This window comes from Solanum lycopersicum, chromosome 2, assembly GCF_036512215.1.
Source record: "Solanum lycopersicum chromosome 2, SLM_r2.1".
In the NCBI taxonomy this organism is placed as follows: domain Eukaryota; kingdom Viridiplantae; phylum Streptophyta; class Magnoliopsida; order Solanales; family Solanaceae; genus Solanum; species Solanum lycopersicum.
In genome coordinates this window covers 41,413,604-41,427,932 of record NC_090801.1, presented here as the reverse complement: position 1 = coordinate 41,427,932, position 14,329 = coordinate 41,413,604, and the positions used below count along the sequence as shown (strand labels likewise).

The 14,329-nt window shown below is 33.8% G+C and overlaps 1 protein-coding gene across 1 annotated transcript; it reads right to left on the bottom strand.

Moving 5' to 3' along the window:
- Nucleotides 1-1,358: 1,358 nt before the first annotated feature.
- Nucleotides 1,359-3,848, bottom strand: LOC112940974 (uncharacterized). The gene is made up of 4 exons (XM_069294213.1): nucleotides 3,226-3,848; nucleotides 2,615-3,165; nucleotides 1,884-2,494; nucleotides 1,359-1,805 (listed from the first exon to the last, which is right to left on the bottom strand). Exons 1-4 carry the CDS (start codon nucleotides 3,846-3,848, stop codon nucleotides 1,359-1,361), a joined length of 2,232 nt encoding a protein of 743 aa, XP_069150314.1.
- Between the last annotated feature and the right edge of the window lie 10,481 nt (nucleotides 3,849-14,329).

Here is a 14,329-nt window from a genome sequence, read left to right as displayed (position 1 = left end):
TTTATATTGAATTTTGTAGGGATTGTGGAGTTTTCGTTGCTGCATTTGCGGAGTTTATAAGTAATGGCCAACATATTCAAAATCAACAAGTAAAGGCAGACATTGTCCGAAAGAGATTTGGAGCTATATTATGGGAATATGCAAGAAGGAAGCAAGCGAGTGACCTTCAAAGTGAAGACGAAAGACCAGTTAGATAAAGGAATATAGTTATATTAGTTAGTATGACTATGAAAACTATATAATGTAAAACAATTTGTAGTTACTATGGCTATGAAAAATTGTATTGGTCTATTTTGTAAGTCTTGATATTATATACCTAACTGTGTTGTTTATATGTAAGTCTTCTATTTGAAGTTGTTCCTTCTTTGTGTCCTTATTGATCCTTTCTGTTTGTACTTCCTCTAAGGAATTTTGTCTTTGCAGTTGGAATGCTACATATGTTAGTTTGTTTGGGAGCAACAAGCTGCTGCCCATGTCTATCCAGCTTGCTGGAAGTATGCATGATTGAGATTAAAGAAGTCAATGCTCCTCATACTTCTGTTTGAATGACACTATGAATGCTCATGTAAAACTGGCAGGAAATGGTAGTAAAAAATTGTAATTAGGTTGATTTAAAGTTATAGTTTTATTTGAATATGTAATTTAAGTAGTAAAAATTTGTAATTTTCGAGGTAAACATGAAACCTCAATAAGTTGTGAAAACTATAAAAAAATATCATGTATTTTTTTTGGTTGCAAATATATGAACTTCTGTGTTACGAATCGATACTATTTATTTTTTTGAAATCCTATTTTTCTTTATAGAATTAGAACAAGACATTAATCTTAAAATTTCCACAAGTGAATTAAACCTGAATTAAACTTGAATTAAATCTATATTACACAAATGGTAACAATTGAATTAAACCTGAATTAAACTTGAATTAAATCTATGTAACAATTGAATTAAACCTGAATTAAACCTAAGCTAAAGTTGTATTACACAAATACTAACAAGTGAATTAAACTTTGAATTAAAGCTATATTACAAAAATACTAACAAACCAAAAACATACCAAGCATCACCCAAATTCCCCAACCTGACAAATATACTCAGCAAGACATTTCCAAGCCTCAAGCTCAACTGAGTTATTCCAGTAAACTATATCATTTCATCTATATATCATATAAAATGTAACTATACACATAGAAACATTCCAGTAAACTGAATAACATGAGATTGCACAACTAAGAAAGCATTCTATTAAACTGAATAACACGAGATTGCGGAACTAAATATATAAACCATATAACCGAACATGATCCAAATTCGTAGAGTCAATGAGCTTCTAAAACAAACTACTAAACAAATTATTTTTTTATTCTTGATCATAAGGCCTGACATTTTTGCAAGTCTTCCTGTTGTGATCATGTTGTCCACAATTGCTGCATGTAATTTTCGCCTTCTTGAATCCATCTTCTCTCAGTTGAGTATGTCTTTTATTTTTTGGCCTTCCCGGAGGTCTCTTTCCATGAGGTGGAAGTACAATATCTTCAAGAACATGTGTTGGTGTGTTCCATGTACTTTCATTTGGCAGGGGATCCATTTGAAATTGATATGTCAACAATAAATTTTTTCTTGTATAGTAAGCCGAACAATATTTCTCATAACCAGTGTGTTTTATTGTTAAAACAGCCAAAGCATGTGGACATGGTAACTCATCCAATTGAAATCTCCCACATGTGCATGTACGTTGGTGAAGACATACTGTGAATTGTGTAATACCATCAAGTACGGTATACACATATTTATTTGTCTCTACAACCTATGAAAAAAAAATATATTCAAGAGAGATGTTAGATATGAATCCGAAGAAAAATACTAGCAAACAGATTAGGCATACCTTTAATTTCTCTGATGCAGTTTTATTGCGCCGCAATATATTTTCATACTTTTTTCCAAGGTGACAACCTAAAAATGTCGCTTTTGATCTGTTATTGTTATTCCATTTCTGTACAAGTTGTCTCATGAATTCCAAGAGTTGCAAGACTGTAAGAACTTTGGCATGTCTTGTTCGTGAATTGACTGATTCTGCTATATTTGATGTCATCATCCAAGTTCTGTTTACTTCAGCATGCACACACGACCATTTGTTGTATCCAATGTTCAACAAGTAATCTTTGATCCTCTTATATATCTTCTCAACCATTGTCATACATTGATTAAATTCTGTCATGGTGTATGTTTTTGCCATAGAGTAGAACAACTCAGTGACCCTTTGTTGACTTCTTCTGAAATTTTTCATTATGTTTTGCAGTAAGTGCCACATACATGCAAAATGAGGTACTTCATCATAAACTGTTGAAACTGCCTTAATAATGCTTGCATGCCTATCGAAAACGATACACATCTCTGGTCTTTGACCAAATGCATCTCTGAATTGCTCAAAAAACCACCTCCAAAATGAATCATTCTCTGAATCGACAATAGCATAAGCAAGTGGCAATATACTCCCTGCACCATGTACACTTTTTTTAATACAAGTTTAATACATTTTTACTGCAATCATAATTCAATTTTAATACATAGTTCAAAAATTCAAATAAAAAACAGTATCATATTCGAAAGTCTGACCTGCTGCATCTAAGGTATTAGCGGTTAACAGTGTCCCTTTGTATGCTCCTTTTAAGAAAGTTCCATCAACAACTACAATTGGTCTACAATATTCCCATCCTTTTATCGAGGTGAACAAAGCTAAAAATGCATATAAAAAATGGTCATCCTCTGATTTGTGAAATCTTATATGAGAACCAGGGTAAGTCGCCTCTAGTATGTGAAAGTAGCTTGGCAACTTTGCATATGATTGAATTGGATCACCCCGGATTAATTCAAGAGCTGCTTCTTTAGCTCTCCAAGCTTGCATATATGTGAGTCGCACACCATATTCAGCTAACATGTCATGTTGTATGTCTTTTGGTGTGTAATTAGCATCTGGTTCAGCATATTTACCCACAATAATACTCCCAACAATACTCTTAGTTGCTAGCCTTTCCGATAATGAATTATGTAGCAACAAACAAGTGTGTTCGCTTTCAAATTCTCTAATCTTGAACATTTCAGATTTGTTCAAGCTTGAAGCTCGTAAACTCCAACTGCAGCTTTCTCCTAGGCACTGTATCGAATAGCTGTAGAAAAAATATTAATACACAATTAATAATTTAAAGTGACTTGAATTTAGGTCTTACCTTATTGCGCTTGATCTTGTTGTCTTGAATTGAAAATGATTAAGAATGGAATGTCTTTTTAGTGCACTAGTGAGGACATATTTATTCTTATACACCTGATCTTTTTCAAATAAAGAGTGATTGGGATTAATAATGATGCCTGGTGCTAATTCTTCTAGCTCATCAACTTCCTCACATGATCCGAATCCAATTAACCCTATTGCTTCATCAATACCATTAAATGTATTAGAGAAGTATGAATTGTGTATAACCCTCATATCTCCTGAAGTGTCTGAACACAAAAGTGGAATGAGTGCAGCATTAGTCTCCAAGTTGACTGGTTCAGTTGTTGTAACACATAAAGGGTATCTTGTCATATCTCGATGTTCCTTTTTAGTTTCAAGATATACCTTTACCCCCATATCATTATGAATTTGAATTGGAGGAGACCTTTCATCAAATTTATATCTGATTTCAACTTTACTTGTTGATGTGTCTATTGACAATTGAGTAGCAATTACAGAAACGAGGGTGGCAAATGTTGACTCTGTGTGTATCAACACACCATCTGCCAAGTAGTTAATATATTTGTTGCTAGGATCCCATCGTCTATTGAAGTAAAGCATCACCGCTATATTAGTCATATTTTTTCTGCACATCATTAAAGAGTGTATTACTATTATTAAAAGACTAGAGAGAGACATATAGATTAATCTGCTAGAAGAGCATCACTTTGCTAACAACTGAATTAAATCTTAATAAAATCTAAATTAAAAATTTATCACACAAATGCTAACAAGTGAATCAAACATGAAAAGAAGTTGTATTACACAGATGCTAACAAGTGAATTAAAACTGAATTAAAGTTGAATTACACATATGCTAACAAGTGAATTAAACGTGAATTAAAGTTGTATTACACAGATGCTAACAAGTGAATTAAAACTGAATTGAAGTTGAATTACACATATGCTAACAAGTGAATTAAACTTGAATTAAAGTTGTATTACACAGATGTTAACAAGTGAATTAAATCAGAATTAAAGTTGTATTACACGGATGCTAACAAGTGAACTAAAACTGAATTGAAGTTGTATTATACAAATGCTAACAAGTGAATTAAACATGAATTAAATGTGTATTACACAAATGCTAACAAGTGAATTAAACATGAACTAAAATTGTATTACACAATGCTAACAAGTGAACTAAAACTGAATTGAAGTTGTATTACGCAGATGCTAACAAGTGAACTAAACCTGAATTAAAGTTGTATTACACGAATGCTAACAAGTGAAATAAAATTGAATTGAAGTTGTATTACACAAATGCTAACAAGTGAATTAAACATGAATTAAAGCTGTATTACAAATGCTAACAAGTGAATTAAACTTGAATTAAAATTGTATTAAACAGATGCTAACAAGTGAACTAAAACTGAATTGAAGTTGAATTACACATATGCTAACAAGTGAATTAAACCTGAATTAAAGTTGTATTACACAGATGCTAACAAGTGAACTAAAACTGAATTGAAGTTGTATTACACAGATGCTAACAAGTGAATTAAACTTGAATTAAAGTTGTATTACACAGATGTTAACAAGTGAATTAAACCGAAATTAAAGTTGAGTTACACGGATGCTAACAAGTGAATTAAACATGAATTAAAGCTGTATTACACAGATGTTAACAAGTGAATTAAACTTGAATTAAAATTGTATTACACAGATGCTAACAAGTGAATTAAAACTGAATTGAAGTATTACACAAATGCTAAAAAGTGAATTAAACCTGAATTAAAGTTGTATTACACAGATGCTAACAAGTAAAATAAAACTGAATTGAAGTTGTATTACACAAATGCTAAAAAGTGAATTAAACATGAATATACAGATACTTATTAGAGAAGAGAACTGAATATCAGACACTCACAGGAACTTGAATCAAACAAAATCTCAACATAAATCATCAAACAAAAAGGCACACAAGTAACGTAAACATAAATCAAACGAAATCTCAACATAAATCCACACAAAAAGAAGAAAGGCGTAACGATCTGGGCACTGTCAAGACCACAATTGCAAGCTCACATTAAAGGATCAGTTAAGTGCAAAGGAGGCCAACAAAAATCGCAGAATGCAGTGCAAGTAACCTAAACTAACAGATCTTACTCAACACTAACCTTTAAATTGCAATGGCGAGAGAAAATTGAAGTCGCCGGAAAAAAATTGCAATCACGAGAGAGAGAAAAAATTGCAGTCGCGAGAGAGAAGAAAAAATTGCAATTGCGGGCGTGGGAAAATTTTGAGGCGAGAGAAAAAATATGAAGTTGAATATTCAATTAAATTGACATTTATGGTTAAAAAAATAATATTGACAAATATGGTAATTATTTTTTAAAAAGTAGACACACAAGTTATTTTTCCTAAAAAAAATAGTATCAGTGGGTCAGTTTTGATTTGGGCGTCGCATGTATGTTGGTGGAATGGGTTTTGAATTGGGAGTGGGTTTGGAATAGAGGAAAAATTGGGCTGATGGGTTTGGCTTGTGCAAATGTGCCCAAAATTGGTTTTTTGAAGGGTTGAAGGTGAGATCAAAGATGAATTAAAGTTAAGAAATAGTCAAATTGGGTTAAATTAACAAATTCTCTAAACCTTCAAATAAGATAATTTAATATTAATTAATTAATGATCTTTTTAATCTGAATGAAATAAAATAATTAACTTCATTGTAAACTAGTGATTCAAAAATATAACCTTAATTTAAACTAAACTAAAATTTTCAAAATGTTTATAAAATATACTAATATACGCAAAATTATATAAAACCTATATATGACTTAAATTTTGTTTTTATAAAAATATGACAAAATTACTTTAAAATTAACTTAAAAGATATTTTGAATTTTATAAAATTAATTATTTCAGATCGTTCGAAATTGTATATGTATATATTTATATATATAATTTGTATTTGTATGTGTATAAAACATGAGAGAGAAAACGTAAATCGTAATTACAGCAAAATTAAGTTGTGAGCCATAATTAATTTAAACAATAGGTATGTTAAGCTAATTTGCTAGTGTATGTTTGCTTATCTACGTAACCTTTGCAAAGGAACGATTCCAAGTTTGCAGACTTCTTTGGTTGTTGCTTGCTGGAGAGCTAGAACTCAATCGTCCATTGGGTTTTCTTGTTTGAAAGACAAATCAAATGAGTCAGTGTTATATATTAGGTCGGGTTCAGTTATTGGGGCAGGGCTGGTAGGTTATATCTTAATTTGATTTATTTTAAATTGAATAGTTCAATGAATCTCCATTTTCCACGTTTCCTCTATTAGTCATAAAGATATATTTAGCCCAAAGTATAACGGGAGGGGTATATTTAGCCCAAAAATATTACGAGAGGGGTATATTCAACCCGAAAGTGTAACCAAGAGTATATTTAAACTATTTCCTATATAGTAAAGGAGTATATTTTGCCCTTTATCGTAAAAAACACAAACTAATTAAATCAACATTAATAAATCTTAGAGAAGAAAAAACATTATAAAAAATAGAAACACAAAATATATTGAAAGAAACATAAAAATGACAAATGGTGAATTAAGATGTCCCTTTGTTGTCACGACCCGCAAGTACCCCTAGAAGTTAGGGAGAACCCTTCGATCGTCATAAGGCGTACTTGACCTTTTGGGGTCTTCTACAAGCCTTTTATCTATTGTTCATTACATAAGACATGAAAAGTAATGCGAAATTAAAACTTTTCACAAATAATTTAATAAAGGAAACATTTTCATAAAATACTACAGGAGTCTCATCGTCACAAGCCAAACGTAGAGACACGACATAATATCTTAGGGACATGGCCCTTTACATTGAAAGAAATGCATAATAAGTCTTTAAATAAAGAAACTAAGGAAATAGAACTATGCCCTCGAATATATGAGGACATACTTAGTCTTGAGAGAGGCTTTCCCAAGCTTGCTTTCTAACTTCAACCTTTCTTCCGAACCTATACTTATAGAGTATAGAAAAGTATAAGGTTAGAACAAAATAATGTACTAAGTATGTCAATGCAAAAAGGGACATTTTAGTAAAAACACATTTTCATGCCAATTAAGTAAAACATTCATGAATATAGAAGTAAAATAACATAAGAATCATCATTTAATACTTAGAGAAAGATTTTCCTAATTTTAACCAAAAAGGACCATTTTACAGTGAACTACCAAAAGTTACAGTGAACCCTTTTCAATATTACAGTGAATCATTTTACCCAAAAATAGTGAACTCCCAAAGTCAAGCCAAGAGGAAGTAAACTCATTTCTTTAGGAGTTTCCCTAGCTAAGGTTAACCTAAGACTCACCAATGTAAGACATGAAGGAAATGCCCATACATCTCCTTCAATACACACCTAGGTGATCCCCACGACTACCCCGTCTAGTCTTACTCGCCTCTGTAGAACGAGTCCCCACTCAATTACAAGACATTAGAAGAACACTAATAACACACCAAGATTTCCCTTTCGGAATGCCTACTTAGTGAAAGGAGTAGATCGCGTCCCATTCCACCACCTACCTTAAGTAGTACATTCTTTTAGAAGACTTAGCTCATTCAATTCATATAAGACATACCAAGACTCCCCTTTCAAAATGTCTACCCAGTGCAATGAATAGATGACGCCCCACATACCCTAAGTAGTACACTCTTTTAGAAGACTTAGTACTTTCAATTCATATAAGACTTACCAAGAGTCCCCTTTTGGAATGCCTACCTAGTGAAATGGATAGATAACGTTCCATTCAACTACCTACCCTAAGTAGTACACTCTTTTAGAAGACTTAGTACTTTCATTACTTTTATGGGGGTTAGCTTAACGACATATACCATGAGATCTAGACATGGAATCTCAATACGGGTCCCCCCGCTTGCCTAGAGTGAGGTCTTTCTTTCAGCTTTTACATGGTTTTCCCAATAGTTACACTTATTCGGGCACATAGTTAAGGGACAAGGAGATTAGGACTAAGTAACTCATTCTCTACTAATAAGGATTACTCATCTCAAGAGGTACATCGGAATACAACATCTTAACTCACGAAGTGTAACCACTCATTCTTCATATCCTCTCAGTGCTAGGCATAACTCCCCCACAGATTCTCAACATTATAAACTATGGGTTAAGGATAACTAGTGAACACCACATCTCAACTTACGAAGGGAATTCATCCTCCGACCTATCTTAGGAAGTTCTTAAGATGTAGTGAGGTCGCTACTAAATACTTCATCTCAACTCACGAAGAGTGTTCACCTCAAAACTCCCCTTTTGACTTAACTTAGCTTCATTCATTCATTCAAGTGTCTGTGTGTGTATATGTGAAAACACCTTGCATATAAACATCATTTCATTTACATTAAATTCTATACATGCATAGCCCTTCATCCATCACATTACACACTTTAACATGCTCAACATATATAATTACTTCATTTAGGCATAATCCAAAGAAAACATGCAATTTAAGCTTCATAATACACATTACAATAACCATATTCATTATCACTTCATTTCACACATTATGCCTTCAAAGACACACTTAAAATACATATTAAATAATCCAAATATATCAAGTAAACACTGCCACCAAGAAGGTGGACCATACCACTCAAGAGCATTTCATAATAAGAGTTATACAATGAAACCAACTCACCAATTAACCAAGCTTTCACCACCTATAATCAATTCTTCAATAATTCATCATAATATGACACTTAGGGCAGTAGATAAACCATAATAACATCATAAGGAAAACAAAGCTCAAACACTACACAGTCATGTTCATTTAACCCTTTTCTTAAGCAAAAGTTGGAAATATGTATAAACATGAGTTCATTAGGATTTTGACATTAAAATCTTCAATTAATATTATATGAAACATATTTGAATCATTAAAACACTTTTCCATGAAGACCCATGCTTAGAATCAAAACTAAAAGAAGATAGAGTTCAAAAATTCTTTTTGAAAATCTTTTAGAAATGACTCCTTGAATGGAAGAGGGTTCAAGGATGACTATCATATCTCAATGAGAAGGAAACCCACTAATTTTTATGAAGAAACACGTCCAAAATATCCCTCCTAGCTCTCCTTGAGTCTTAGTTCCAATGGTGACTTGAGAGAGTTTGTTTTTAGGGAGAGAGTTTGCATATTTTGAAGTGAGGGGTCTTGTCTAGGTCTAGGAATTAAAAATAATCTAATATAACTTAAAAGAACCTAAAAATATCATTTTAGGGTAATAAAAGACTTGGAGTGAATTTACAAAACACCCCAAACCATGGCAGCAAACGTCCAACAGGTTTTGCAGGTGCCAATCGACGACCCCAAGCTACTGGGCGTCATTTGATCGACGACCTTTCCTTCTGGGGTGGCGATGGATTCATAGGCTATTTCATTGGGAATAGTATCCCACTAAGTGTGGGACTACGCCCCCCAACCGACGGGGCGTCATTGAGTCTACGGCCAGTAGACTGTGGGCGTCGATTGCCCAATTTTGGCAGCTTGGGTGCTAAGTCTTGGCTCCTCTTCTAGGACCCCTCGTGGGTCCTAGGTGGGGTCGTACCCGGAAGTTAAACTCCTAAACATATTAGTATAGGTCTTTGGAACATCCCACATCAATTTCGATTAAAATGAACAAGCAAAACTCAACCAAACACATCAAGACACACAAGTACCTTCTAAGACACACCTTCCGAACGTCATGGACGTGCTTGGACGTTTGACCTCCAAACTTAACCAAAATTCACACACTGCCCAAGAACATCATTGTAACTCAATTTAACACAAAATTAACTCAAGAAACATCCACGAAGCTCTAGTTAACCTTAGTTCATTTTAGGGTGTTACATTTATCAACTTAGCAAATGGGCTTTATTCATATCCATGTTGTCAATCAAACAATGCATCACACAGGCATGATTTAGTGTTCCTCACACATAATAATTTTTTTTCCTATTTTCGTGCTTGAAAATGTTATAACAAGTGCAATATTTTATTTTCATTGTGAGTGTCATAATATTTTGTTTTCTTTAAATAAAATTTAATGACTTTGAGTTTGATCATATATTTGATATATTAAAGGCAAAATTCTAATCTTAATTCTTGAGTTTTTAATTTATTTCAATTTTAAACCAATTAGATGAATTGTGCTCTTTTGGCCATTCAACCTAATTGAAGCTAACAATGTTTATTGTTTTTTCTATTTTCGACTGAGCTAGCATAATATATGTGGATTCAAATTAATTCAATAATATTAGTGTAAATTATCTTAAAATTTATGTAGAAACTCATTATAAACTTTAAATTTTAAATCTTCTTATATGAAAGGTAGTTCATGGAGAGAGATTATGTGGGTGAGGATGGAAGTGCTAGTGCTATTTGACAAGCATCATGTTGCACTTTATTTAAAAGAAGGGCCTTGTCCGTGGGCAAACTCACAAGGATGCACACAATCACCTTAAAAACTTTATTGATGTGTGTAGTCCATTCAGTATTACCGACATACCTCAAAAGTCTATTTGAATGAGGTCGTTTCCTTTATTTCCCCTTATTTGGAGAAGCTACTATTTTGTTGTGAGAAATAACAAAAGGATCTATCACTTCTTGGATCGAGTTCACAAAAGCTTTCTTAGATAGTTTCTTCCACCCTCTCAGATGCTTCAACTTCAAGACTAGATCACTAACTTCTACAAAAAGTGTGCTGAATCTTTTCGTAAATCATAGCTTTGATTAAAAAAAGAATTGGTGTTAACTGTTCTCTTGACTAATTGAATAAAGTAGTTATAGATAATAGTGATTCTCTCATAAGGCAAAATTTGATGATTTTCACAGCTTTGCTTTATAAAATGACCAAAACAAATCGAGCTTGGCATATTCAGAAGGCTGAGGTGAAAAAGGGTATTACCTACTTCTCCCAAGTACCAAGGAAAAAAGTTCAAAGATGAAGAACGAGATATAAAAATGACAAAAATAATGTCTCAAATGAAACTCCTGACTATTACGTCATGGGTGCGACCTCTAAAAGTGCTAATGATATAATTACAAAGGGGAGTTGAGTCTATGAAAATGATGATTTTGACAATAAGTATAATGAAGAGGTGAAGTTTTTAGAAAATCATACATGGAGTTCTCCAAAGGCAAGACGAGAATCAGTGTTGAAATAAGGATAGAAATAGTTAATGGAGAAACAAAGAAAGAGATGGAACTTGGAGAGACCCTGATAAAGAAGGGTGTGATCGCAACAATGGTTAGATCGATAGAGAGAATCAGCTGAATCATTATGTGCCTCTCCGTGATTGATCTAAGACTAAAGATTCCAATGCTGACCCAAAGAGTTATCGAACAAAAGATATATTTTCTTAAATATTGATAAGGTTGAAGGTTCAAACAAAAATCTTAAAGAAATGAAGAGTGAGTCCTCTTCTTTATGTCACGACCCAAATCGGGCCACGACTGGCACCCACACTTACCCTCCTATGTGAGCGAACCAACCAATCTAAACCTTAACATTTCAATATAATATCAACAGAAAGTAATGCGGAAGACTTAACTCATTAATAAAAACCAATTCAATAACTTCTAAAATCCAACATCTATTATTCCCCAAAATCTGGAAGTCATCACCACAAGAACATCTATGATCAAATTACTAAACTAAGAGTATTCGAAGAAGCTAAAATAAGTAAAAGCTAGTCCATGCCGGAAGTTCAAGGCATCAAGATAGGAGGAAGAAAGTCCAGTCCAAGCTAGAAGCGTTAGCTCACCCTGAAGATCCGATGTGACGAAGACTGGCTAGAATTGCGGTTGAGTTGAAGACGACGGCACGTTTGCTGCACTCCACAAATAACAAGAAGAAAACATAAAAGTAGGGGTCAGTACAAAACACGGGTACTGAGTAGATATCATCGGCCAACTCAAAATAGAAAACAGTATATATCAGATAACATCATAAAATCAACTAATATCCTTAGCATGCAGCATTTACAAATTTCATAACCCTTGGTCATAACACCAAGCGCATCAATGAGGACTCACGTCTCCTCATCATACTCATTTGGGAATTAGATTCATTAGGTTGAGTATATTAACATCTTTCAAGATTTCATTATCTTTATTCCTCTCGTGTCGGTACGTGACACTCCGCTCCTCATATTCTATCCTGGTGTCGGAACGTGACACTCCGATCCTCATTCTATCCTGGTGTCGGAACGTGACACCCGATCCATATTCTATCCTGGTACCAGAACGTGGCACCCGATCCATATACTATCCTGGTGTCGGAACGTGACACTCCGATCCTCATATACTATCCTGGTACCGGAACGTGGCACCCGATCCCCTAATCTCACTACCTTCGTTCATCAAGCCTTTATACCAAGGCATCATCATTAACAAAGTAGATTAGGGTTTCTTTTCAAGATTTAGGATTCAATAGCTTCATCATGCTTATTATATCACAATTACATAATCACATTCATACAAGCATACAATTAAGCATATAGAAGGGTTTACAATATTACCAATACATATCATTCGCTATTAAGAGTTTACTACGAATAACATAAAAACCATAACCTACCTCCACCGAAGATTAGTGATCAAGCAAGCAAATTTTCTCCAAAGCTTTGTGTTTTCCCCTTCTTGATCGACCCTCTCTCTCTCTTCTTGTTCTTTCTATTTTCTTTATTCAAACCCTCTTTCTTTTACCCTAATTAGCATATAATTAAGAATAAAAGATGGCAATAATAACTCACTAATTAACTTAAGGTTACCTCTTTTAACCCCCAAGTAGTTAGACTTATTAACATTAACCCACTAACTTTATAATTAAAGCAGGAATAGTCAAAAACGTCCCTTAAAACGTATAAAGAAATCCGACCCAGACTGGGATTACGCAACCTGAGACGGCCCGTCGTGCCTGCGACGGTCCGTCCTACAGGTCGTCGCAAGGTTCAGAGACTCAATTTCCACCAAAGAGTTTGTGACGGTCCGTCACACATGTGACGGTCCGTCTTGCCATTTCATTACGAAGTTCAGAGAGTCGATTTTCAGTACTCAATTTCAGATTTTCTGAGTGTTTTGAAACGATACCCTGCGACGGTCCGTCATGCCCATGACGGTCCGTCGTGGGTTCCGTCGTCTCAGCCTGTTTTTCCAGAAATAAAATCTGCTACTCAAAACGACTAAATAGGTCGTTACACTTTAACCAAATGACCATTTCCCATTCTATTTTCATTAAACAACTTTAGTCTAAAATGAAACATATTTTTGCCTATTTAAATTTAAGACAAAAAGTGTTCTTCTGAGTGATAACATGATGAATATGAAAAATAAAAATGTTTCATTGCATGACTATTGATACAAAGAGTGGTAAAATGGTTAGGAGATAAGTACAAAAAAAAAAGATGACTTGAGGATTTTGATTTTGATGGAGTGAAAATTTATGGATCGACATTGGTTAATATCATATTGATAGAGAGGTGCTTTTGAATGTTGAAGGGGTGAAAGTGGAAAGAATGATGAGATTCCACCTATTTCGGTCTACATTAAAAATTTCTCAACCTTTCCCTCAAAAGTTGGAAAGGAAGATGAAGATTCAAGATCCAAAAATTATTCTTTATGTTCAAAAGTTTCTAGGTGAAATTCCATAGGATCTATAATTTTCCTATTTGGTAAGATTGTATTAAGAAAAAATGGGATAATGTCCAAGTACCCCCTCAACCTATGCCCGAAATCTCAGAGACACACTTATACTATACTAAGGTCCTATTACCCCCCTGAACTTATTTTATTAATAATTTTTTACTACTTTTTAGCTTACGTGGCACTATTTTGTGGGTCCAACGATGATTGAATTTTTTTTCAAACTAGTGTCACGTAGGCTAAAAAGGGGTAGAAAATTACTTATAAAATAAGTTCAGGGGGGGTAATAGGACCTTAGTATAGTATAAGTGTGTCTCTGGGATTTCGGGCATAGGGTGAGGGGGTACTTGGGTATTTTCCCAAGAAAAAATCAATATATCATGTGTATATATATAAAAGAACCCTAGGTCAGCCTACGTGGTGCCAT

What these genes read in the sequence shown, in the direction of transcription:
- LOC112940974 (XM_069294213.1), bottom strand. Translation starts at nt 3,848, where the DNA reads ATGACTAATATAGCGGTGATGCTTTACTTCAATAGACGATGGGATCCT. An exon ending in TAATACCTTAGATGCAGCAG is followed by an intron (nt 2,495 to 2,614) that starts GTCAGACTTTCG and finishes TACATGGTGCAG; the next exon opens with GGAGTATATTGCCACTTGCT. An exon ending in CTGCATCAGAGAAATTAAAG is followed by an intron (nt 1,806 to 1,883) that starts GTATGCCTAATC and finishes TTTTTTTCATAG; the next exon opens with GTTGTAGAGACAAATAAATA.